The following is a 27,251-nucleotide window of genomic DNA, read 5'->3' on the forward strand; positions in this document are numbered from 1 at the left end:
AGAAAACTACTTTAATCTAGCTGTCAAATATCACCTCTGAATGAATGGAAACCATTGACGTTTTGGTAAGTGTGCACAAGCCTGACTAACCTGCTCCTGCTAGAAAGTCACTAGCCTGCATGTTGGACCCACCTGTGTAGCCAGCATGTTTTGTTTGCTATTTGGACATAAAAACATGAGTCAACTACCATCTCTGTTTCTATGGTTGTTCTTGAGTGTGCATTCTAGTGGTACCAGTTACCTTTTGTGTAAATCATACCCTCACAATTCAGCAATGTCATTTCTTAAGATCAGAGTATCTCTTCTTCCTGGTTGATTTGTACAGCACTGCAGGACATGAAATGGCAAAAGGATTTGTAACTTTGAATTATTTTTATTGCTGTTTTTTTTTTTTTTCTTTTTTTTTTCCATCTAACTCTTACATTATAATGTTATGGGGATATTTGCAGTTCATAAAAAGCAAATCAGAAAATACTCCAGAAAACAGCAAATACTTGTTATAACATCTTCAGTGTTTCTTGAAATAATGGTCCGTTTCCCCCTTGTGTAACCAGTTAAAAAACTTAATTGCTTTTCATGATTTATTTTAAATTTGCTTTGCAGTATCATTAGGAATATCCTATATACAATCATGATCTTGTTGTGGTAGGGTGGCTCACTTGTAATGAAAGCAGTGTCCTTACCCTGCAGAGTCTCCATGGATACCTCAAAACAGTTGTGAGCAAGGGAGGAACAATGTAACAGTGCAACAATTAATAATTAATATATATGTGTTTCAGCAATTTTTGCCTCTTCTGATTTATTGAGTTCTGCAGGTCAGCAAAGTCGTGCTGCAGATTTTCTTTGGATAAAATGTTGCTGTTTGGCAGTCATCAGACCAGGCAAAAAAACAAATCATAAAATGTCACTTTCGTATCTTAAGCCAGATCGTTAGAGAATTCTCACATAAATTAGATAATAGGTTTGATATAACTGATTTTAATTTACATTGCAATTATTTGCATGTTTAATTGCTATCCCTGCAATGGAATGTTCATGCTTTCTAAACCATGAGGAATAAAACTACAGCTGTATTTTGGCTTGTAGATGCATCTGTCCATGTCGTGTTGCCCCAGTGCTTGGTCTGTCAGGTCCATTTGTGTTAGCAGGCAGTGTAGCATTATACATACTGTTATTCTAAGCTTGAGACTTTACTATTGTTACAGCTCTTTTTTTTTTGTGGTCGTTCTGGGTTATTTCTGAAAAGAAAAAGAAAAAGAAAAGAAAAAGGAAAAGAAAAAGGAGAGGGGAGGGGAGGAAAAAGGGAAGGGAAGGGAAGGGAAGGGAAGGGAAGGGAAGGGAAGGGAAGGGAAGGGAAGGGAAGGGAAGGGAAGGGAAGGGAAGGGAAGGGAAGGGAAGGGAAGGGAAGGAAAAACTACCAAAATTTCAACCTTTGCGTCTAATTTGTGTATCATTTACAAAATTTCTTGCTTAGGCTCACACTGAAGGAGCTCCAAGTTCTGCTCCATGAACAATTGAGCAGTTTAAAGTATGATCTTTATGCAGTTTAGTTTCATCAACCATAAGATTGAAGAATGGCGTCTATTTATAAACTAAATTAGAAAAAGACAAGAAAGAATTAGTAGAATAATTAATAGCTTGTTCTTCTGAGGCATCTTTACTGATTGTCTGTGTTGATGGCAATCTATGTTTTGAAGACAAAGTTTAAATAGTATCAGTAAAATCTGATGGCTTGTTGGCTGGATTTTACACGAATGTTCTTCTAGCTAAGTGTTGCAAAGCTTGCCTCTAACAAATTATGTTTGGTCTTGATTTTCAGTTTTATGAAGTTGCCTTTTGGTTATTCTGTCGTCAAAACAGGGAGTTTGAATAACACTTAGCATGTTAAATGTGTGTCGTAGGAGGATATAAAACTTTATATACAACATGCCGTTATGTACTGGGTGGCTGCTTCATTCCATGGTATCATTTATGAGCTGATGTAGCCATAATTGTATCCAACAAAGGTAGTGTTTTATCTTCCTCCATGTATGGAAATAGATAGGTAAACCTTTTGTCTTATTGGTGCTGAGGTATACCTATATTCTGAAAAATCATCCGTCTTAAAGATGTTAAAATATCGTATCATCCTTAAGGCAGGATATTTTCTAATGCTTTCTAGTCTATTCTGGACACGGTAGAACAGATAGTGTTTTCTTGCTATGTCTTGTGAGAAGTTGAACAGAGCAGCTTTTCACTTGGCCCGTCTATTTTGGACAAAATGTATTTAGTTGTGTTGTATGGATTTTATTTGCTATGAGAATGAAGTGAAAAGGGTAATAAAAAATGTAAATACGTTATAGAAATGAAAAAATGGAATTTCAAATGTATTCATTGATAAAGTATAATGCAAGTAACTGTTTTGCATAAGATAACAGTAATGGTTTTTTGTTTATTCCCACCAAGGAGTTTATGGCTACAATTATTCGTTTACTTGAAAGTCCTTCAACTTTCATACGAGCAAAAGCATTTCTGGTCCTGCTGCAAGTTTTAATAAATAGCAGGGAAATGTTGCTTCTCAGTTGTCAAGCAAGGTAAGGTAATAATGGAATTTATGATTAGAGATGCAATGCTTATTTTTAAAGTTGTGTCTAAGTCACTTTCAATATGTTGTATTTCAGAGTCAGTGTTTAGGAATGAATTATCTTCTGCGCAGTGCAGATCTTTCTGTTTCTGAGGATATCCAGAGGAGAGTTCTCTGTTTTGTCTTTTGTTGCCAGATGATGATTACTCACAAGGGGAAGCCACTCTGGCTTACAAGGAGAGACTTTAAAAGTAACTGGTGGTCCCTGTTAGGATAAGCAAGGAACAGATTTTGTTTTGGGTGGGTCAGATAAGTACTGCACTAGTGAGTTGTTGCTGTGATGGGAATGCAAAATAAAAAGGTCTGTCATGTACCTTCCTCATCTTATGATGTGATTGATATAACCTGTATTCTCTTCAGTATAGGTACATTAAAAGCAGAATAATGTTTTGTGACTGTGTTGTTGAAGTCATTTGTAGAACAATCGCTGAATTCCTGTGACTTTTGCATGAAATATTTCATCTGTTCCTATATCTTAAAATACTTTGCAAGAAATGAAAGCACTTCAGTTAAGTTTGATTCACAGTGGAATGGTTATTGGAACTTTTTGCACTACAGTGCTTTCATATAGATGAGAGGAAATGAGACTGCTAGAATATGAATTGTCACCATGGTTTTGAGATGGTGGAGAAGTAAGATGGAAGAAATTTTCTTGAGTATTTGTAACAGTGAAATACAGCCAGTTTTTGTGGGTTTGGAATAAAGTGGATTTGAAACTGGAAGTAAAGAGGTTATGACTTGCAGGTAGCTATAAACTGTTTACAGCAAATACAATTTTTCTATATCTTATGTTGCTTTTTGAGAAAAATTAAGATGTGTATTTGAAGTCAAAGGGATGGATTGATAAGGAGCAGGTGAGTTATACCACAAATCATTGTGAGTGGACATCTTTTGGAGTGCTGTCATTTTGTGCTCCTCCACTCACACAAGTATCTGTAGACATGTCAATTGTGGTAGATTGCGGGGAGTGTTGATTACCAGATTCACTGTTGTGCATCTTCTGGTACTTCTAAAAATGCATTACCAAGTGATGTGTTCTGGACAGTGTAAAATGTGTGATGATTTTGAAGCAAGTTTTTGAACACGTTACACATCTTTATGTGCTTCTTCTAGCACATACAACTGAGCTATGTGTTTGGAGGAATGTCTGACCATTGTCCCATACTCACAGTTGTTATTTGTTTATCTATACCTGAGATATTACGTGAAGGATAAGAACTTAAATACAATTCATTGACTATTTATCCCCTCTCTTTCTTTTCTTTCTTTCTTTCTTTTTTTTTTTTCTTCTTATTTTGTTTGTTTTCTTAATGATGCTTTCCACTGAGCAGCATTTCTGAAGAAAATGTGTTGTGAGTTTGGGCTGTTATTTTGTGTTGTGAATTTTGTACTGCTGTTTTGTGATGCTCCAGGCAGAGCAGATTAGGGACCAAAACATTATGTAACACAGTAGTTAAAACAACAGGTAAGACTTACAGCAGCTCTATTGAACTCATAAGATGCTATTCTTAATTTGTTGTGATTGCTTTACAATTTCTCTTCAGCAAACAGTGTATCTTAGCAGGGCAAATGATCTAGACTAAAAATTTATCTTATATTTGGAGTACGAGATGATTACAGTAGGATGAGAGAGGAGAAATGAGCTATTTTGTGTGGGGCCTCCTACTTTTGTAATATCCTGAACTCTGAAAGAATTTTTCTTAAATCCAGCTGAGATAATGGATATTCTTTAATTTTTATTAATAGTAATTCAACACTGTATTTTAGATAAATATCTCCAGTTCTGTCAGAGCAATTAATACTAATAAATTAAAAATTTCTAGTACAGCAGCAAGAACTCGGATAACTATTTGTTATGTTTTATGTAGGAAGAACTTTGGGTAGGAACTTTTTATTGGGGAGAAACTTTTTTTAAGGGCATGTAGCAACAGGACAAGGGGAAATAGCTTTAAACAGGAAGAGGGTAGATCTAGAGTAGATAACAGGAAGACATTCTTTGTTGTGAGGGTGGTGAGACACTGGAACAGGTTGCCCAGTGAGTTTGTGCATGCCCCCTCCCTGGAAGCATTCAGGGCCAGGCTGGATGGGGCTCTGAGCAACCTGGTGACCTGGTGTAGAGGGAGGCGTCCCTGCCTAACAGCAGGGGTTGGAACCTGATGACCTTAAAGGTCCCTTCCAATCCAAACCATTCTATGATTCTATATACTCAAATCGTTTTATAAAGATATTTGAGAAATTTGAGGAGTATGTAGTATAATGCATATAAGCAATCAGTCTTAATGATGTATAACTTATTTTATTAACACCTGTATATCTTTTTCATGTACTGCTGAGTGCATGACAAATATGTAGATTGAATAAATTTAAAAATTGTAACATTTTCACAGGCCTGATTTTGCTCATTAGACAGAACACTAAGACTGTTCAGGCATTAAAAATAACTGATTTTCTGCAAATGACTGAAGGATTTGTTGAAGGAAAATGAAGATACTAATGCTACCCTGACCATATATGAATTTGTCCAGTTTTCTCAGACAGCAGTTATTTGAAGAATACTGTCAAGGAAAAATAATTGTGCTTATTTTTAAAAAATCCTTCTGAAGAACAATTTTGTGATAGGGAGGACAACAGAAAGAAACCACATGTATTTACACAAACAGATTCTGTATAAAATGCTTAGTTGTTTGGGAAGGCTAGATTTATACTGTTGCAATTTAAAATGTTCTTCCATATAAATATATACATAAATGTAAAGCATTTGAAAGAAAAAAATTTATTTAGAGCATTGTCAGATTTTAAGTATTTCTCACATTCTACACAAGTGAGAAATCATTGTAATCTTGCAATCTCTGGAAGTTGTATTAAAATGTCAAAGACGTCCCCATAGTCCATGGAAAGCAGAGCTGAAAGTGTCAGTGAATGGGTCTTGTGATTTCTCTCTATCTTCATCTTTGTAACGCAGTTCAGGAAGGATCAGGTGAGCTGTAGCATTCCTTAGCAATCAATCATCCATTGTTTAGACACTTGATCCTGCAAAATTTGTTCTTGAGTAACTTTTACTTAATTGAGTAAATAATCTCTATGATAGAAATACATACTTGCTAGCATAAAAAATTGTGTTAATGATCCTTCAGTTTTGTTGTATGTACCTGAAGCAGGTTAATTAAGATGAGCATTGGTTATAATAAGAGTGTGTAAGAAAAATGGTAATACTAAAGTACACTCTTAAAATCTAGAGCATGGTTTTCAGTCACCAGTGACTGATGGTTCTGTGTGCCAAACCCCCTGGGAGTTTGAGTATGAAACAGAGATGTCAATATTAGGCCCCTAAAGGAAAATCTGGCCCTTCTGTCTATTCAAATGAGTATTTTATAATATTGCCTGAAGCATTCTGTTATAGGTGTGTTATTAAAGCAATCTCTTGTAAGTTAGCCAATGGCTAATAAATTGGTTACCATAGTTTACTGTGAAAAGTGTCATTCTGCAGAACAGAATAATTTTACAGCATTTGTCAGTTAGAATGTAAGCACTGGGTTTTGTCTTTAGAAATCTGGAATCATATTTCCAGAGAAAGGTATAATGCTAGTTAGACTTCTCTATCTCTTTCTTTATAGCCATTCTCAGTAATGCTAGCATTTTATTTTATGATTAATTTTGTATGATTTTTCTTGACTGAAAGATTAGTTTGGCTCTTGGAATTCTTACCTGTTGGTGAAGACTGTCTTTGGTCTCAGCTTATAGTGAGTGTGTTGGTCATGTGTTTCAAAATAAAGTGAATTTCTATCCCTAATTAATTCATTCCTTATATTAGTATCGTATCTTCACTTAAATTAGTAAAGCTGCATTTACAGTACTTTTTTTTCCCTATTGTTCCTTGTCATAATCATTTTATCTTAAAACTTGATTTATTTGAAGAGAAGACCCCAAAATTTAAACAAAATGAATATTCACAAATGTTTTCTTTGGATTGTAACCACAAGTACTAGAAGTGCATGCTGCAGTAGTATTTTACAGATATAGTATTGGTTTTGTATTATGAGATGTAACATTTTGCACATGCTTAAATGTAGGCTTGTGATGTATATTGAAAGAGACAGCAGAAAGACCACAGCAGGAAAAGAGCAGCAAAGCGGCAATGAATACCTGTCAAAATGCCTGGATCTTCTCATCCATCACATTGTACAAGAGCTGCCAGGAATTCTAGGTGAGTTGAGTTGGTTAACTGAGCAAATCTTATCTTTACTCACTTTTTTTTTTTTTAACTTACTTTTGAGAAATACTTCTGTATCTCCTTACATATACAGATGGAAAGATTGTGTTTTCTGATTAGATAAAGTTTGCATGTTGTCAACTTCATGAAGTTTCTTGGCTTTGTCGTGATCAGATATTTTGCATCGTAGCCTGGACTGTGAGATTCAACCCAGTCAGGAAAGGGGCCCGATTGTACAAGAAGTTTTATTGATGTTCTAATGGTATTCCAATGATTGGAAACCTAAAAGCAGACTTGCTTTATATAGTACAGAGCAAGGGGAGATGTAACAGCGTATCTACGAGTATGTTTTAAAAACTTAAACTTCAGGGAATGTCAGGAAAATTTCTATGGAAAGGATAAAGAGAAGGAAAGAGGGAAAAGGAAAGAAAGAAGGAGAAAATATGAGATTGATGTGGCTGGTCTGAATCATAGGTATTAAAATGCTTATAAAAACTTCTGTTGGGTGAGATCTCCCACAGAACGGAATAAGAAAGATAAATAGCAAGATGAGGAAGGAATGCTGAAAGTCTTCAAGAAGAGAAATGGAGCTAAACCAACCCTGAATGTTTATGGCTTGTCTTTAAATGGTAGGGGGGAAAAAAAAGCATAAATTTATTTTTCTGTGTGATGATTGGTGATCTATTTTTCATCATCTATGTTATTGCCAGAATATTGAAAATGAAATGGTGAAACTGCAAAGGTCATGTTGCTATTTTAAAAGAAACTAATTCCTATGTCAATGCAACTTTTGCCCTGTTCCAAACAGCTGATTCAAACTAAATACCAGGTTCAAATGTTGAGTACATTGTAGGAGTTGGAAGTCTCAGTACCTGAAAAGTGATATAAATCAATTATATAGTTACTGTTATTATTAAAAAATAATGCATCTATTTCTTTAACAGGGCTTCTGCTGCTTTTTTTTTCTTTCTTTTTTTTTTTTTTTTCCTAAAAAATTTTCTACTGATGTAGAAAATGAATGCATTGTTTGATTGTTTGGAAAATTGATATCTCAAGCTTAATTTTACATTAAAATTGCCTTTTCAATCTAGATTTGTGTTTTGATTGTTTTTATTAAGTTATCTGTCCATATCTGTCAAAGGCTTTTGCTTTCTATTTTTGAGAGTATAATGAAGGATCCTGTTCTGCTTGAAGAGATAAAAATTATGATCTCCTAAGAAAAATGACAAGATCTGTAAAGTGGAGCAGTTAAAAGCAGTTTAACCGTTGATTTAGAATTAATCCTAGCTAGTTTTTAATATGCATTTACTTAAGCTTCTTACTGATACCATCTTCTTCCACCAGATGTAGCTATAAACCGAATAGATTGACAAATTGTAGAAACTGCCATTAAAGATACATTGAAATAAATGAAATAAAATGATAATCTGATGATTAATTTATTTTTTTTTTTAATTTTTATTTTTTTCTAAGTTTTCAGTTGTTGTAGGTATGGGAGTAAATTTATTTTGGTATTTATGGTATTTAACCTATTTCTAGAAGATAAATGTAATTTGCTTATGTCAAACTAAGAATTAAAATAGCTATGTCTATTTATCGAAACTGATGAATCTGGTGAATACACAGACATTAAAACATACAGAGTGAAGTGTTCAGTGACTATTTATTGGTAAGCACAGAGATGTCTGTTAATTCCAGTTTTGCAATTCATTAAAAAATGCATTGGTGAAACAACGTTTCGTTTTACATATTTGGAGTTTAGGCAACGCTTTCATGAGTGTTATGTTATAGAATGATTCAAATCTTCAGGGCTAAGTGTTGTTACAACCAAATTTAGTTGCTTGTGTTGAAAATTAGACTCCAGGGAAGAAGAGGAAAAGCATTGTTATTTTTCAATGTGAGAAAACTGCTACTTACTTTCAAAGGAAGGGCCTGGCCTGGCATGAGAATTGTCTAAAATACTGAATCATGTCCTTTATTTGTTTCATATGTATGTGATTCCCTGTTTACAGTTCTGTGTAGTTCTCTTGTTAGGGAAGACATATAGGAGGTGCATTTTCGGGACAGGGTTTGACTTATAGAATTTTCAGACAAAATGGATTGGATTTTCTTTCTTTACATATAAGCTATGACTTTTCTCTTTTTCCCCCCTATTTTTTACTCCATGCAGAAGTAGTCTTGGATTTCTAGAACAATAATGTAGCACAAAGGAAGCATGATTTTACGTGTCTTCTGTGAAGTGTGAAGTACAGTTTTCACTATTCAAATTAGAATTTTGTTTCCTTATTGTTATGTCTGTCTTTTGTTATGGACCAAGTTCTGTCACTGACCTGCTGCTAACTCTTTCTATCAGAAGATGAAAAGTTCTGTTGCTTCAGGTAACTTACATCATTATTTAAACCCTGTGTACGAATTCACAGCTAGTTGAGGGCTTTTTAGGAAGCAGAGGAGCTTGCTTGTTTCTTTCTTCTGGTAGTACTATTGCTGCAGGAAAAAGATGCATTATATCACTGACTTAGGTGAAGCTCTTGGTCAGCTGGAAGATGTGAGAATTTTGCCTTTGATTTCACTGGAATTAAATTGTACTGATAGCATTTCAACAGTGTAATTCCATGCTGATATAATCACTGAAAGCCAGTACAAGTCCCATTGCTGAGAGGAGTAATTTCACTTTTGTTTCTACTCCTGCCTCATATTTCTAGCTTCAGCAGTTTGCCAGAGGTAGCATTCATGTGCCTATCCTTGTAGCAGGAGCAGGAGATTGACCTGTTTGAATACTAAATAGGAAATAAAAGTGTTGGATCAGCCTGATTTTTATCATCACGCACATGAACACAGATTTCATCAGGAGAGAGAAGATAGGCTTGCAGAGATATACTGGAACAGAAGTACTTCATTTGTCATTTTGTGTTGAGTAAATCAATTACGTTAGATCAATCTGAAATGTTGTTTTCTGTAGGTGACATTCTCAATACCTTAACTAATGTCTCTGGACGCAAACACCCATCAACAGTTCAGGCCAAACAGCTGAAGATGTGCCTTCCCATGATGCCTGTAGTGCTTCATCTTGTGACATCCCAGGTAGATTTTTTTTCCCAAACTCCTTCGGTTTCTGAGAATCTAACTTCTGTCGATTAAAATCAGCATGGATGAAATAGAACTTAACGTGTAATTTTGTTGTTGAGTATTTCAGCTAAGTAGCTGTATTAAAAATCTAACCTTGTTTTTCTATATTGTAGGATAACTCTAATGATAAAAGCAAATGCATATATTGCCTTCTTTGCCAACATGACTGTGAAATGCTCTTTAACTTTTTAAACTTTTGCTAAATTCAAATAGGTATTTCGTCCTCTCATTGTCACAGAGGAGTTTCTTTTCAACTATGGGACCTTACTTGTGAGTATAAACATTCAAATTAAATGGTGTTTGCAAAAAATACAGATGCATAAAAATTTGGGATTTTAATGCACAGAAATTACCTTAAATTTATACATTGGAGAGACATCTTTATTCTGAATACATTTGTTTAGTTTTGATTTTGAGCAGTTTTCAGTGGCGTGACATTCAATGAAGTTAAGTTCTGGGCTCTCCATCTGGGACAGAGCAATGCCAGACACAGATATAGGTTGGAGAACAAGATTCTTAGTAGAAAGGGACCTGGGATGCTGGCGACAGCAGGTTCAACATGAGCAGGCAGTGTGCCCTGGCAGCCAAGAAGGCAATCCACATTTTGTGGTGCATTAAACACAGCACAGCCAGCTGGCAAAAACAGGTGATACTCCCACTGTATTTAGCATTGATGCAGTCTCATCTTGCGTCTTGTGTTCTGAGCTCCACAATATAAGAAATATGTTAAAGTACTTGAATAAATCCACAGGAATGCGACAAAGCTGATGAGTTCTATGATTCTGTGGCAGAACTGGAAGGTGTATCCTCTGAGGAGGGGCTGATGGCACTTGGGTTGCAGAGAGAGGCAACCTCAGTGCTCTCTGCAGCTCCATGAGGAGGATGCAGAGGGATGTGCTGGCTCTGCTCTTGAGAACCAGTAGCAGCGTGTGCCACAATGGCACAGAGCTGCACCAGGGGAGGCTCAAACTGGATATTATAAACATTTCTGTCCTGTGAGAGCACTGGAGCAGGCTCCCTGCAGGGGTGGCTGGTGCACCATGTCTGTTGGTGCTCGTGAGACTTCTGGAGAATTGCCCTCCTTAACATGCCTCTAGATTTTGGTTAGCCCTCAAGTGGTCGAGCAGTTGGACTCAGTGATCTTTATAGGTCCCTTCTAAATGAACTGTTCTGTTCAAATCTCTTTTGTTCTCTTTTATTGAAAGCTATATATATTATCGAATATATATATTTGATATATATATTATATAAACATATAGAAAATGTCTTCTTTAGTAATCTAGTGAATTGAAGGGAAAATATGTATCTGGCTCTGTATCTCTGATATATTGAAAATTTTCTGTGTGCTTTATTTTACAGTAGATTTACCTCTGAATTGCACACAATATTATTTCTAGAAATTTTGCTGAAACCAGGACTAGAAATGAGACATAAATTAAGGTTGCCTGTACTTTTTCTCTGTATTTAGTTGATAAAAAGCTGAGTATTACAAGCTACAGAGAAATTAGTCTTGTAAATCTATAAATTATTTATGACATTAGTGATGGAAAATGAACTTTTAACTGTCCCATAAGGTAATACAGTTAAAATGAAGTAGTACAATTGTAATGTAATTTCTGTGTATAAAGCAGTTATTTCTGCTGAATGAGGAAGAAGCCAATTTCTAAAGTTGCATGTCAGAGTTTAAAAAATAAAAATAAAATGCTTTTAAGTGCACACGTTCTTAAAGGACAGCTATACATTGACTTCCACAATTGCACGCAGAAGAAATGCTTCACCATAAACAGCTAAGTAAAATTTTACTATTCATGTTCACTTCTCTTTCTCTTTTGACTTTGTTTCCAAGAAAATATGGGTTTACATTAGGACTCATGATCAGTGAGAAACTTTTTCTATAAAAATTCTCATTGGAATAAAATAAAAAAATGTAGAAACTGAATTAGAAAATCTTTTGTCACTATGAAGCGCTTGTAAATAGCAAGTAGATTTATTAATGATTTTGGATCAACCTTTTAGAAGGTGAAATTTGTCAACAGTACAGGTACAGTAGACCAAGCACAACATAAGTTTTCTTTTGACATTTCTTCAAATTGCTTGAACAACTGACTAAGGAAATTAGGCTGATCATGTTCATACAGCTCTCCTCTCAGATCAAGGAGAAGAAAATTACTTGATGGACTGTTTCCTGTGTCTTGTCTCCATCAAAGTAGGCAATTCAGGAGCTTAAATATGCTATTTCAATTTATGCATAAAAATGGTGGGGAAGTAATACAACTGGAAAACGTATGTGAGAGCAGTCTATTTTATATAATTGTGTAATTAATTCTGAAAGAGTAACTATCCATTCTACCAGGGAGCAGTCTGCTCTGGAATTTTGCTTACCAACATTCCCACTGACATCCATAAAAGGACATTCGATCTTCAGCATGTAATTTTTAAAAGTACTGTGTTTTATGTGAGGCCTCTAAGTCTTGAGCAAGCTAGTCCTTCAAGTTTTGTTTTTTATTTTGCTAATTTATTCCACAATCTTACTCATTACAATGAGAAACGATTAGGAGTGGAAAGATGCGTACTTGGTATTTGGAAGGAAAAAAAGTATTGATTTTCCTGTAACTGTTGTTCATTGAGAAATATCTTTTTTCTTACTGCTTTGAAGTTATTTCTATCATCACTGTAATTCTCAGTGCTCCCATGAAAAGAAATTGAGAAGGAATTGGGACAGTCTTTTCATGTTTTCAGCTGTAAATAGAAAGACACGGAAGAGACTTGCTCTGCCCCAAAGGCTCACCTAATAGTAGGCTCCCAGTGGAATGCACTGGGGAGACTTGCTTGTCATAGAACACGCACAGTTCCCCTCCATTGCTCAAAAAAACAACAAATGATACATAAATGCACCTTCTTCTTGGTCTTAATTTCGTAATAGAGAATTAAGGAAATAAGCAAAAGTAGCCAAAACAATTTTTGCACCAAATGTGTTGATTTTTTTTAGATTGGTCTTAATATTATGCTTGTAAGTGAAGTGGCCTTAAATGAACAAACAATGTAATTTGCTCTCTTCCAAAACAAATTAATTAGATCGTAACTGATACCTTTTTTTCAAATGATTAGGAAGATAAAACGCCTGCTGTTTTATAGAAGCGATTGTTTATATGACTTCTGAGGTACTTTTATATTATGAAATATACAGTTAACTTCTATCAGAATTTCTAATCAGAGACGAATCCTTTAGATGTCTGTTACACACAGAGGAAAAGTAACCCATATAGGCATTTCTGCTGTTCTAATATGTAACAACAAAGTTTTAATTGATTGTGCAGTATGAAATAAGTGGTTCAGAATGAACATTTTCTTGATGTTTTACATCACGTAACCATACAGAGATATGTTTGCACATTGAAAATTGGAAAGGTGTTATCCATTGTATTGTCATATATCCACATAATGCATTCACTCTATATTAAATACTGTGTAAGTAATTAAAAACATGATAAATTCCGCTGATATTTTTCTTTCTCTAGCAAGTGTCATTAATGTGTCTTTTGTATCTCCTGTTAAATAGATAGCTATGCATAAAAGTAGAAGATAGAGAATGAAATCAAGATTAAAAGGCAAAAGAATAGCAGGTGTACTTGTACAATATATACTTATCTAAGATTATTCATACTTCATTGTTCCTGTTCCTCAATGATGAGTTATTTAGATGATACTTCGTAGAAGGCTGTGCCTTTTTGTATGTTTTGTATGCGTGCAAGTCTATCTTATAAGTAGCATATGCCATAAGTATGGCATAGCAGCCATAGAGATCAAAAAGATGTCCAAATAACAGAAAATTGCATTTTCTAGGAGAATCTTTGGTCTTTTTAGTGAGTTATTTTAGCATAGCCATATCTAAGGTAGTTCAAAGGCTTTTTAGAAAGTACAGTTTTCTGTTAACAATAAAGTAAGACATTTAATTACTGCCTATTTAGCTAGAAATGCTGTCATTCCTTACATAAGTCAAAGTAATGACCCTTACTGTACTCTATGTTTAACTGTCCAGCAGCATTAAAGACTTGCAAAACTATTTTATAATTGCCAGATTATGAACATGTTGTCTTTCATATCTAAATTATTATCAGAACTGCAGGTGCATCAGTATTTTGTATTTGCTCAATCCTTCAAATTTCATTTTGCAATTGTTCAGTGATTATGCCTCTTAATTTTTGTTTCTGCCATGTTTTGAAATAAATGCTTTTTTCCTGTAGAATTTTATTAGATCGATAGAGTCAGGAGAAACAAATTTGGATGGAGCAATAGGTAAGTTAACCCATGGTATTTCTTGCACTTTTACATGTAGGCATTGCATAGAGGTTGCGTTTTTTAAATAATTGTAATGTTTTTACTAATAGGTCCAGCTGCATCAGAAGAACTGATTAAGAGTACTTTATCAACGTTTGAAGCAGTAACATTGCATCCTGCCTTGTTGACGATCCATCACTCGACTGTAAGTCTGGCAACAGATTAAATAGTTGCAGGGTAATTGGCCGAATCCCATTGATAAATGAAATATTTTGAGGATTTAGAAGCTGTTCGAATTACCGCTTAAATTGTATTGTGGTTCTACTTGACAGAAAAAAAAAATATAAAAAGATTTATTTTCTCAAAATCTAAGACATTCAGACTTGGTTTACTGTATGTAGAAATTACAGAGAATAAGGAGGATATTTGCTTAAGATTTAGAAATAGCACTTCTTAAAATTATTTTCAAATAAATATTGTACCTGATTCCATAAGCAAGGATTTTGTTACACATCAGTGTAAATTTTTCCCACTTAGTTTGCTGTTGAACTCTCAAGATAGCTTGGAAAGACCAGCTGGAGGGTTGACTATTCCACTTCATGAATTCTATTCTTGCTGAAATTAATAAGAGTAACAGTTTGTAGCAATTACATGAGTTATCGTTGTCATGTGTGCTTTTTTTTTTAAATATCTTTAAGCTTAACTGTTTGCAAATTGTATTGGAATAATAAAATCCGTGTGCTTTAAGCCTTGCCTGACACTAAGGATATGTTTTGTTCAAAATTTTTTGTTTGATTGATTACTTTGAGCTTTCAGATAGGCAGGTTAAAACCAGAATTGTGTTGGAAAATAATTGTCAGCAAAAAGGGAAATTAAAGGGCTTGATTTAGTGACTGACAAATCCTTGTAACTTGTCCCATTTGTTTGTGAATTCTCACTGAGAGTATAATTGGAATGGGCATTTAATTTAAATTGAAATTTGTGTGTCTGTACTGAAATCAGGTTAAAGGCACACTGAATATAGCACTTAAGTCAGCTTGACTGGCAGCTTTGTTTTAGCAAGTTGTGCTATTAAGAATGAGCGATCCTAGGGATTGTGCTAGAGAAGAAAGGTTGACCATAGAAATGAAATGAAATATTTTTAGGTGTTGCATCCTGTTTGGTGTGCATGTTAATTGGATGCTTAGCTAGTAAAGCATAATTAAGTTAAAACATTAAAATAGAAAAAAATTTAAATTCAAATAACATAGTGTTTATTTTCATTAGTTCTCACAACCTATGAAGAGTATTATTTGAATCAGTGCATCTTATCCACAAAAATCTAACCAATTAGTAGTGAGCAAATAATACAGAATGGAGCAGTTTAATTAACTTTAATATGGCAAAGAGTGTTCTATAAAAGGAAGTTAAATGTAGATCATAGAATCATAGAATTACCAAGGTTGGAAAAGATCTAAAAGATCATCCAGTCCAATCGTTCACCTATTCCCAATAGCTCCCACTAAACCATGTCCCTCAACACAACATCCAGCCTTAGATGAGGTATGAATGCCTACTGATATTTTCCTACATGTCTGTCAGCCTGAAATTTGCTGCATTATAACATCATTCTGGAACCACCCCAATTTTTAAAAATAATTGTTTAACTTCTGTGTGTTATACGGGTTATCAGTGTGACTTGTAGTGATGGAAAAATGTGCTGTTTTTTTAATGGAAGTCTGTCAGCATTTACTAAAACTGCAACACCTTTTCTGAGTGTATTCTATTAGTTGCTATTTAAACTTTATTACTTGTATTTATTTACTTTATACCTAGAAAAAATCAAGGAGAGACAGCTCCTTTTTACAACTTATCTCTCCTACTCCCATGATAACATTCAGCAGAAAATTATACTGAAGCTAGGGAATGACTGTCCTGCTCTATTTTAAGTAACCCTTGGCCTAGAGATAGGTGAGTTTTATTTACAGATCTAGATTTTTGAGGAGCAGTTTACTTCATCACACGTGTTGAAAGTTTTAGATGTTGCTATAAAGTCCATCTGAACAGCTCCAATAAGCTCATTTAGATGTAGATAAAACAGCCTGCCTGTCCAGTGATGTAGCACTTAAGTAGAATAGGTTTCCTGATTCACAGTAAGTCTGTATTGAAATTTATTCTTTAAAAAATAACTATGTCCTTGTCAATGAACAACTTTTTTTCTTCATTTGAGAAAATAAAACCTATTGCTTTGTTCATTTTTGTAAATAGCAGCTCCTCCTGGCTTAAAAGTCCTCCAGTCGCTCAGCAAATAGCCATTCAGACACAAAATAAAGTGGAAAAAATGCTTTCCATTTGGTATGTTAAATTCAGAATTGTCCACTGTAATTAATAATCTCTAACCACATCTGCCACTAGTGGTGCAAACTGTAATTAGTTTAATACTATTTACGAAGTCTAGTGTGCTAATTATACTTGAATGTACAGCTTACATTACTTTAGAGGAAAGGGGTACTTCATCTTCTGTGATGCATACAGAATATTTTTAGAAATGCTGTTACTCGAGGGATGTCTTCTAATTGCTGCTAGCTGAGCATGACTGGAATCTATGAATATAAATGCCAACACCCAGTGGAACTTAGTGCCTTTAAAAAAGTTGAAGCAAGACATGTTCAAGGTTCCAGATCAATATTAAAGTGTGACAGCAGCTAATAGGAGACTCTCTTACCGGAGAGAAATGTGTTTTTTAGCCTGATCTCTGAAGCCTAGATTGCTCATTTAGATACAGCTGGTTACAAGCAGTGTTTTATGAACGAGGCAGGGGGGAAGCCATCACCTTATTGAGAGGATGTATTTTTTCATTCTGTGGCAGTTCCTTAAACTTTCTGATCAGAAATGAGATGCGGTGAATTTAATAAAAAGTGAAGTTGTTTTAAGCAAGCAAAACCAGTAAGTTTTCAGTTCAGATCTGATTTTATTTAGCTGCAATTAAAATTCTGTAAATTAAGAAGAGTTTAAGAGTAGCATTTCAGGTTCTTTCTCAACACGTGAAAAAAAAAGTGCCTATTCTAGGTTTTACTTCATGTTTGATTTGTCTTTTCATTTGTGTCTTGAACAAAGATTGAGTAATTGATTTTTGAAACTCAAGGAAGTTTCTGAGAACATTCATTTCTGTGGTGACTGATTGCATTATATATTGCCAAGTATGGGAAAGTCAAGGGAAAATGATGTAAAGTGTTCAAAGGAGAACCATTAGTGAGCAGTAGTCTTGTATGCAATTGTGTGTATTTTTTACCAGATGCAGAGACAAACTCTGAGCAAGTGTGACTCAGCAAGTTTGCACAAAACTCTGTACTCAAATGTCATGATGGAGGCCTAAGCGAATAATCTCTATGGGCTGGAGTGGAACACAAAAAATGGTTTTGTAAATCAACATAAGTCCAAGTGTTTGTTTCCCACTGTACATGAAACAGAAAGCTATTTAAAAGTCAGTATAGTAAATTTCATAAATGCATATTTTAAAATTTGGGTAACAGTTCAGACATAATTAACTGGAAGAATTCTGTGCCAACCGTATCACTTATATTTTTCTTCTTTTTCTCTGTTAAGTGTGTTTATTTTTGCCCAAAATGACCTGTGGTAATTCAGTGCACTTCGAACAGTGATGAGGTTCATGACAGCAGCCAGCTGATTTCTGTGGGAGTCCTTTCAATATTCTAACTAGCTCACAAGAGGCTCAATATGTTGCACAGATAATCTCTTACCTGAATCACAAAAGTTATTCTGTAGTTTAGGCAAAAGTTGTCAGCAGCGATTCTCCTCCTGAAGGTTTTGGAACCTATTTTTAAAAACTGAGCCTAAATAAAAGCACCATAAGCCTGATGATTTGCTTGATGAGAAGTCAAGGGAAAAGCAGTGTGACATGGAAATCTGCTGACTGACAATATAAGAGTTATTATTCGCACCGAAGATGACAACGCTGGGGATTGAAACTTCAGCAAGTGCTTTTCTCTGCTCGTTTTAGTCTTTTCTTGATTCAGCATCAATGTGTTGTTCTTCATCCACAAGCTGTTCTCATCTAACTACTGACACCTTAATTTTGTCAGCGTAGGGCATAACTGTATGGACATATTATACAGCATTTCATCAATCACTTTCCCTTTTGAAGTAGATTAAAAATGTACACCCCATGTGGCTTTCTGTCCATTAAGCTAATCCACATGACATGAGACTTTTTCTTGTGTGTGAAACCAGTTCTCTACTAATTGACGTATTGAGTCAATCAGTCAAAGCTGTCTCTACCCAGAAGTAAAAAAAAATAAAATAAAAATCTCAATAAATATTCTGGATTTCTGAAGATTTTTCAAAAAAATAAGGTTGCAGAAATGTCATCCTTCTCCCTGTTCATTCTAACATTCATTAGATTGTTTCTATTACATTCTGAAAGATTATTGGGAATATAAAATATAAATATTAGGAATATAAAAAACATTGAGAATCATGCTGTGCCCTCCAGCAGATGCTTAAAGAAGTTTGAAGGCAGCATGATCCTAATCCCATGGTCAATTTCAGCAGCAACTTTGTATGTGAAATTTTAATAAGAATAAATGTCAAGATGATGTTAGTTGAGGATCTTACATGTGCCTGGAACAAAGGTTTTGCAAGTTGATAATCTTTGCTTTGTTGCATTTAACTTGAATTGTGGATTAGGAGAAGATGTTGGTCAGTAGTTGTAAATTAAACATGCGTGCTGAAAAGGATAACAGGCTTCCATAAAACTTTGTGAAGATAATGTATTTAATTTGTTGCTAGTTTGGATAGGATAGCTTCATGGAATGGTTTCTTCTTGTAAATTAATTCCTGAGTGTGGTTTTCACCTGAGAACAGCATGTTACAGAAGTACTACTGGACCAGGCTTTAAACCTGCTTGCTCTTTCAGTCCACCCAGTGTTACACCAAATGTCAATGCTTTGTCCATGAACACGGATCTGAAGATCTCTGAAGCCCTGTTGTAAGCAAATTAGAGACTTTTTTTAGGCAGGTAACGTTGGCTGTATTGAGGCAATTCTGTGGCCTTGAAAAGAGTGTTAAGCTGTGCATCTAAGCATACCCTAAGTTGCAAGTGATAACAGTCAAGATTGATGATATGCTTGTTGTTTATACACAATGGTTTCGCGTATATGTTGTGTGAATTCAGCTTTGCTGAGTACACATCCTTGTTGGATGTGCAATACTCTGTCACAGGGTACTTTACCTAAATAGGAATGTGCTAGTATTGGATTTTTCTGCTGCAGGCTCTTGTAGAGTTTAATTGCTCTTTTCTGGATATCTGTGGGGCTTGGACTTCATTTGGTGAGGCTGAGTAAAAGCCAAGGTGATGTTTCTTTGTCACTAACAAAGAAAGAACATTTATTTGGTATGCAGGTCATTGTGTGTCTAACACACATGATCTGAACAGTGGAGACAAAAAGAGTGCAATCACAGTTTTCTCTTCCAAACCTTTTCACAGGAATGGTCGAATATTTAATTACTCTGAAACTATGGCTTGCCTCTCTTTCTCTTTTCAGAAACAAAGAAATACAGAGATTTTGCAGAAGAATTTCTGTTAAAATTGTACTTTGCTTCCTACAGATCTGTAAGTGATTTGTTCAGCCTGATTCCCTGAGTAAATGGGGTGAGAGGACGGACCCATGCCCCAAGATAGGGAGAGGGGGATAAGAGAACGTAGGGAGATTGGCCTGAAAACAAAATAGCTGCAACGAGCTAAGAGAGAAAACTAATTTACTAAATATGATACTGAAATGCAAGATAACAGTGTAATACAATTTGATTGGAATCAAAGCTGGTCAATCAAATAAATGAAAGAGAGTGTCCAAAACCAAAGGCCTTACGCTAATGCCGAGGGCGAGATGGCGAGGGAACACATATCACAGAGATGAGATGTAAAAGAAAGGGGCAATCTCGTGACTTCTGTTCAGAAGGAAAGGTAAAACTGCTCAGAAAATGACAGCAGAACAATGAAGTCTTTTGGGAGATGTAGTTCTTCTTCTCTTCTGAGAACCAGGTACCCAGAAATACTGACAACCCACGGAACTGAAGCATTAACTCCCCATGCATTTTACATGATACTGTAATGTGGAAGAGTGAGCACAGCTTCTGCTGGGTGCTCAGACCTTGCTAGTAGAGTTTTTCTTGAGTTTTTCTTGCAGGAATCTGCGTTAAGATGGTGTTCTGATTTTGGATATTGAACTTGTATTTCCAAAAAGTTTTTAACACTCGTGCACCAAAGAGTCTTAAAATCCACCAGTGAACCTTCCCTCTTATCTTCTGACTCATCAGTTATTTTTAGATAGTTAAAATTTACTAAGTAGAGAATAGAGATCACTGTTAAAAATTTAGGTATGTGAAGGAAAATGCTTTACAGGGATCTGTGTTGTAGCATGTGCTATTTATAAGTAATAAAGAGAAAGGCATGAGTTGTGAGGTGAGGGAGCTGCCTGATATTGCTACATTATTTGCAGTAGTGAAAACCAAAACTGACAGAAGAGCTGCAAAAGGTTTTCAAGATACTGACTGGAAGGATAACATAATGACATGCAATTCAATACTGATCTGTCTGTGAATACTGTCAAGCAATGCATTTAAGGAAAATCATTCCAATTATGCATACATAATGTCAGGCTCTAAACTACTTATAACTATTCTGTCTATTTTTGAGCATAGTTTTTTCTATGAGAACAGTGACTTAATGCTCAGCCATAATCAGAAAGATAGCTAGATTACGAGAAATGATTGGCAACAGACCAGAGAGAAAAGCAGAAAACATCACTGTGCTAGGGCAAGTCCATGGTGCCTTCAGATCCTGGATGTTGAATACAGCTGTGGTCAATTGTTCTCAAAGGGAACAAGAAAAAGTACATCTTGGTGATGCAGGGCAGAATTGAATAGATAAGAACTTCAGCTTGTAGCTTGTTAAGTGGAAGAAGGAGTATATAAAATAATGAACGGACTGAGAAAGACAAATTAAAAATAACTTCATGATTTTCTAGTGGGTATCAAGTTAGGTAACTAGGCAGATGTTTTAAAATAAAGAAGAGTCTTTTGGTAAGGCACTCTTATAAATATCTGAAGGGCAGGTGTCAAGAGTGACAGGAAAGCAGCAGTGGACACAAACTGGAAAGCAGGAAGTTCCACATGAACACATTTAATAACTTCTTTACTGTGAGGGTAACAGAGAAAAGGCTGTCCAAAGAGGCTGTGGAGTCTCCTTCTCTGGAAGTGTTCAAAACCTGCCTGAATATTTTCCTGTGAGACCTACCGTAGGGAATCTGCATTAGCAGGATGTTGGACTAGAAGATGATCTCCAGAGGTCCCTTCCAACCCTTTCCATTCTGTGAGTCTGTGGTCTATGTAGAAAGACTACTGCTAATACTGTATGAAAATGAAAGTTTATCAAAATTCAAGTTGTATCATACTGCTGTGTGCTGCCATCTTAATCGGTGTAATTCTGAGTTCATGCTGCTGCTAAATGATTTTAATATTCCGCATTTGTATGTTGCTTCAGAAAAATTAGAGATGCTCTTTCGCTTTTCTTCTCTGGTTTACTACTTAAATTAACCTTTTCATTTGAGAAACTTTGCAGTAGATTGAACAGATTTTTGGATTAAATGACCTGAAGTGTGTACATTTTTTGCCTCACAGGTTTGTTATATAAATGATAAATTACCATTTGCAAAACAGTTTAGAAACCTGCACAAATGGATCTGCTAGAGTGCAATGAAGTTTTATTTTTTATCGTATTAGGTATTGACTGAAAGGACTGGGAAATATTTCAAAATGATAATGTTTACAAAAGCATCTATGCTACATCTATGCTACATCATTACCTATATGGATATTAAGGCTATCTGTGCTTGCAAGTGAAGATTGATTGCCATACCTCAAGCAGAGACCTTTACCTCTTTTATTGAAAGTATGTAACAAAGGCATCTTTTGGTAGTTTTGTCAGAAGTGAAAAAAAGCCAAAGACTAAATGAATCCTTTAAAGCTGGGCCTTCATTTACCAGAGACCACCAACTAACAAGGAAATAATTAACTAGAGTGGCTCTAGCTACTGCTGACTGGAGTCTTGTTTCATTTAGTAACCCTTCTTCATTATGTTTTAATTTTCTCTGGCTTTTCCTTTATAGTAGCTGCATAACTCTAGAGTTGTATCTTCTAGAGGTTAATCAATAAATCAAAACGTATAGGGAATTATAAGCCATACATTGCACCAAATCCTATTTGTGGTGTAGTAAAAGCCTACTTAGTAATTTCATGTATATCGATAATTCCAAAGGTAAGCTGTGTATCCATGATGCTTACCTTTCTGAACCAATATCAATTGAAGATCTGAACTGATCATTAACAAGCAGCAAGGGATGATCTGTATTTTGATTCTAAACCTCTTAATTCTGCAAGGCAGTGGAGACTGGCTACCCTCGAGAATTTAGGACCTATCCCTTCAAATGATCTCTGTCTGGAATTAACAGAATTAATGAGCAGTATTTTCCATAATATTTCTTTTCTTTTGCTTTTGAATTCTACTTCAGGCCCCCAGAAGTAGGAAAAACAGTTTTCTTCAGATTGTGGCTTTTTACTTGATCTGAAGGCTGCCCTAGACAAAGGATTGGGTCTAAGTCATCACAGTAAATGTCTTGACATTGTAGTCATATGGAAATACGTCATTCCAATTTTTCACACAGTTATTTAATTTTTTGCTTCTCCTCCATATTGAAATCTCTAAAGCCTGTCTGATGTAAATGTTATTTCACTGATGACTTAGTAATGTATCCTATTAGATAAAATACATAGGTACTCTCTTTATTTATTTTTAAATATATAAAACTGATCTGATTTCAAATGTAACTAAGCTGACTGTGACATATGATTAATCAGTAATTCAGATTAACTCGCGATTAATAAAGAATTTACTGAGGTTTTTTTTCCTCCGTAGTTCAAATCTTGACTCTGTAAACTTAAATTTTAATGAAAATCTGTATATTACCTGAAATGAAGAAGTTAAAGTTTTCTCAAGACTTTCTACTAAGGTTGACTATATTGCATTAGAGCTAGTAAGTCTTTCCTGATACGTTTTAGCTGTACACAGGTTTCTTTAAGAGGGATGTTCCTTAAGGTCATAGAATCATTTGAGGTGAAGGAGACCCTTGGTCACGTAGTCCAAGTCCCCTGCAGTGAGAACAGGGACGCGCACAGCAGGGACAACAGGGACAGGTCGCTCAGAGTCTGCTCCAGCCTGACCTTGGGTGTCTCCGCGCATGGGGCTTCCATGACCACATCTCTGGGCAAAACAAGCAGCCGAGCCAGCCAGGAGTCGAACCTAGAATCTTCTGATCCGTAGTCAGACGCGTTATCCATTGCGCCACTGGCCCTGCTTCATATTTCTTCTTTGTTCTACTTGATTTCTAGCTTATGGATTAAAACACTGGGACTAGTAGATGCGCCCATGCTCTTTTTGGTTACTTTTTTTTGCATCTGCACTGAATCTGATATTATAAATTAAAATTCACTCTCAGTAAATTCTAGCAAACGCACTGTTTTTTTTTCTGTGTAAGTACTTTACTGCCTGCAACTTTACAAACCAGGGATAAAATTACTTTGTGGCTTTATAAGTGTGATTATGGATGAATTTCTATGATTACTCACCTCTTTGATTAAGGACTCTGACAGTGGAATGAATACAGATACATCTCTTTTATTCTTTTTTTTTTTTCCTCTGTGAATAATCTAAGCCAGATTTTTTTTTAATTCTCTCTTTTAGGTTGAAGGCTGCATCCTCCCACCACTAGTTTCTTTGGTCCACAGTCAGAATGGTAAGTATATAGCCACGTCATCTACAGTTTGCATGAATTCCACATTTTGTTTTAATTAAACTTCAGTGTGGTCACATTCTTGGCACCTTTATTTTCAAGTGGAATGGAGACTCTTCAGTTTGCGGTTGCTCTCAGAAACCACATCACTACTCTTAAACCACAAGGTTATGGCTGAGGAGAAAGAGGAGAGCCTCGACTCAAACAGGAAGCTTCTGTCTCTCATTAGAGATTCATTGCTGCCTCAGTAAGTACAACATTGCTGTTTCAGTGGGAGAAAACTTGATATTCAATCCATTTTGACAGCATATTTGTTTTAAATGCCAGTTTCATGTTTAAGTGGCAAAATGAAAAAAAGGAATGGCTTTTAACTACTGTCAGAGTTCTCTGCCCAGAAACATCTTTCTCCTAGGTTTATTCAGTACTTGGTTGTATGTAACACAAACACGGTTTCTGTCTGACACTCATTTTTGCATCTTGGTGATACTGTGCCTCTGGCTACTCTTGTAGTGAAGCAAGTTTCCCTAGCTGTGATTTAAATATATTCTCCTTGTTCAACTGATGAAATTGGAATAATTCAATTGTATTTTGGATACTGTGCCCTCCTGGAAGATGTTGAGAGATCATATGGAATGGCTTATAACTTTGGAAACGGGAAAAGAACATGATGGATTAGTCCTCCATGATTCACTCAAAGTTTATTGCCTCTAAATTGCTGCCCTTCCTGCTGCCCCAAGCAGGAATAAAACCCTACCCCAGTCTATGAAACTACAGCCTGTGGGCCAGCTGTGACCTGGAACTTGATTTATATGGCATGCGGTAAAAGGAGGGCTGTCATTTCAAAATGACTTGCAGGTGAGCATAAAGAGAGCTCCGTATGTTATTCTTGTGTATACATATCACATCTCAGTAGAGGGAGAGAAAACACAGACATAGGATGAGTACAGTAAAGATGAGCCTTCAGTTATCTTTCACGCTATTCCAGGATAATGTTACAGAGTATTTTAATGTGTGGTCCTCAGAAGTTAGTAGCTGTCAGTACTTCACTGCCTTAAATGAGGAAATTGTTCCCCACCCTTATATTAAGTAAGTGGTAGAAGGGCGGAGGAATGGATGCTGGATTATGATCAGAAACTTAGTGTCTTCCATATAAATGAGGCTGTCTCTTGCTAATTGACTCACATTCTTACAGTCTGAGGATTAAAGTTTAGTACATGCAAGATGTGTAGTATTTCCTTTGTGAGAGAATGGGAAGTCACAGATGTATAGAGAAGTTTATTTTCACACCTTTTTCACACTATTTCTTCACTCGAAAACATGGGATTTATTAAAATGGGTTAAAATTGAAAGTAGAAATATTATTAAAGTATAGAGTTTTATGCATTATTAAAAGCTGACATAATTTTCTTCAGATTGGGAAGAGTCTGAGTCAAGCAAGACCAGCTTCTGTCTGCTTTGAAACTTGCCCTTTGAAGATGTGCCCATCTTATAAAATGTTTTCTCACTGAACTGAGGGAGGGGTTGTCCCAACTGCGAACTAGAAAGAAAACAAGCAGTGCACTGCAGTTTCTTCTGCTCATTAGCTCGATTGGGTGGCAGACCTTTCCAGTCTGAAACTAAATGCAGTTGTACTTTGAAGAATACAGCTGTGAAATGTCTTTGGATATGTATTGTAGATGTGTAAAAAGGGTCTTGCAGTAGCTCAGAATCTTGGTTCCAGGCTTGTTTTAAATATTTCCTGAATCAGTTCCTTTATGTCACCAGTGGAGATGATGATACTTGTATTTGAAAAGCATTTAGAGATTATCTTAAAAATATTTAAGGTTATGATAATTTAAATATATTGGAACTAGTTATAAACAAATTTTACCTCAGTTTAGGAGCACAGTAAAAGAATATATAATTCAGAAAGAATCAACTAGTGTTGTTGTATAACCAAGATGTTATAATTGCAATATAATCAAAAGAGTAAGGCAAAAGCAAACAAGGATCGCAAAAGAGAATAAGTAGAAGAACTTACCCTTGGGTTGAGCTCACTAGAAGATACCAAAAGAGGAGGATCTCCAGAAGAGATCCTTCCCCTGTGGTAGCCAGCTCTTAAATAGGTCCAGGAGGGGTGGAGCCTGGCTCCACCCCTTCCGGCAGCACAGGTGAATTGCCTTCACCTGTGCTCCTCTGGCTGACTCATGGCTCGCCTCAGGTGATCAATCAGAGGTTCAGGCCGTGACTCAGCACTTCCCATACAGTTGTGTACAATACATTACTTGAACGTGTAGGTTGAGCTAATGCTTAGTAAATGCATTCAGCTTTGGGGAGCAGGTAATCAGTGCAAGAAAGCACAGATAGAACAAAAAGCATTGAAAGACTAATGGAAAACTCAGTTTTGATTTGAAAGTCTCAAAACTGTTTTGAGAGATATTAGAAAAGGAGACCAAGAGAAGATCAAATCAACTGCTTTGAATATCAAGAAGATACTAAAGATAAGTCTTGTTCAATAATGTTTTAGGTATGGATCAGAAAATATTTATGGGAGGTAGGAATGAATTCTTGTATAGTATCTACAGTTCTCAAAAGAATCTGAATGCAAAGGGCACTGGCTCCAAACTACAGAGGGAGGTCTAAGATTAGATTCAGACTTACGCTTAAAGATATAACATAAATCTCTACCCCAAGAAGTAAGAGTTGCAGGAAGAGTCTGGGATAGAAGGTAAAGAGAGTGATGGCCTGTGTTTGGAGACTGAAGAGGTGTTTGCTGAAGTTGTTCAGCTTTTCTGTTCTTGGACAAAGGATGTGACAGAATGTGACTCAGCTGGAGAGCAATCAGAACATGAGAGGAGGAATGCAATGGCTGTACCTGGGCACTCTGGAACCCTGCTTTTTAATAACTGAGAGCCATTGAGGAGCATCTAAGCTTAACAATGCAATTTGTTTAAATGTAAAAGTGACCCATGGAGTAGAATTTTGGTCACTCTGCATGAATATAAATTGTATCTTTTTGAGATAAATGCAGGACAAAAAAGCGATTACTACTTTTTTCACATCTTTGCACAATCAGTAAGATAGTTCTTCCACTGAATATTTGTACTTTTAAAGATCAAAAGATTAACTTGCTCATAGGATTTTGTTCAAGTGAAACTGTCATTTCATCTCACCTCACTGAGCAGTCGTT

General features: G+C 35.7%; 1 protein-coding gene and 1 non-coding gene across 6 annotated transcripts in view; one reads left to right on the forward strand and one right to left on the reverse strand.

Moving 5' to 3' along the window:
- The window catches only part of ULK4 (unc-51 like kinase 4), a 211,960-nt gene that overhangs the window by 49,059 nt on the left and 135,650 nt on the right, over positions 1 to 27,251 (forward strand). For all 5 annotated transcript variants that reach the window (XR_006181932.1, XM_042889032.1, XM_042889034.1 and 2 more), the window contains 8 exons: positions 2,446 to 2,573; positions 6,694 to 6,827; positions 9,793 to 9,914; positions 10,173 to 10,229; positions 14,204 to 14,255; positions 14,348 to 14,442; positions 24,034 to 24,085; positions 24,185 to 24,329. Coding sequence is in view for 4 of the 5 variants with exons in the window: in XM_042889032.1 (XP_042744966.1) it covers positions 2,446 to 2,573; positions 6,694 to 6,827; positions 9,793 to 9,914; positions 10,173 to 10,229; positions 14,204 to 14,255; positions 14,348 to 14,442; positions 24,034 to 24,085; positions 24,185 to 24,329 (785 nt within the window). In the remaining variant the exon portion in view is untranslated. The remainder of the gene's footprint in view (positions 1 to 2,445; positions 2,574 to 6,693; positions 6,828 to 9,792; positions 9,915 to 10,172; positions 10,230 to 14,203; positions 14,256 to 14,347; positions 14,443 to 24,033; positions 24,086 to 24,184; positions 24,330 to 27,251) is intronic.
- On the reverse strand, positions 23,572 to 23,644 carry TRNAR-ACG. Its single transcript has one exon. It is a non-coding gene; the product is annotated as a tRNA-Arg (tRNA).

The sequence above is a fragment of the Lagopus leucura genome, unplaced genomic scaffold, assembly GCF_019238085.1.
Source record: "Lagopus leucura isolate 7727_CA_CO unplaced genomic scaffold, USGS_WTPT01 Super-Scaffold_100157, whole genome shotgun sequence".
Taxonomy (NCBI): domain Eukaryota; kingdom Metazoa; phylum Chordata; class Aves; order Galliformes; family Phasianidae; genus Lagopus; species Lagopus leucura.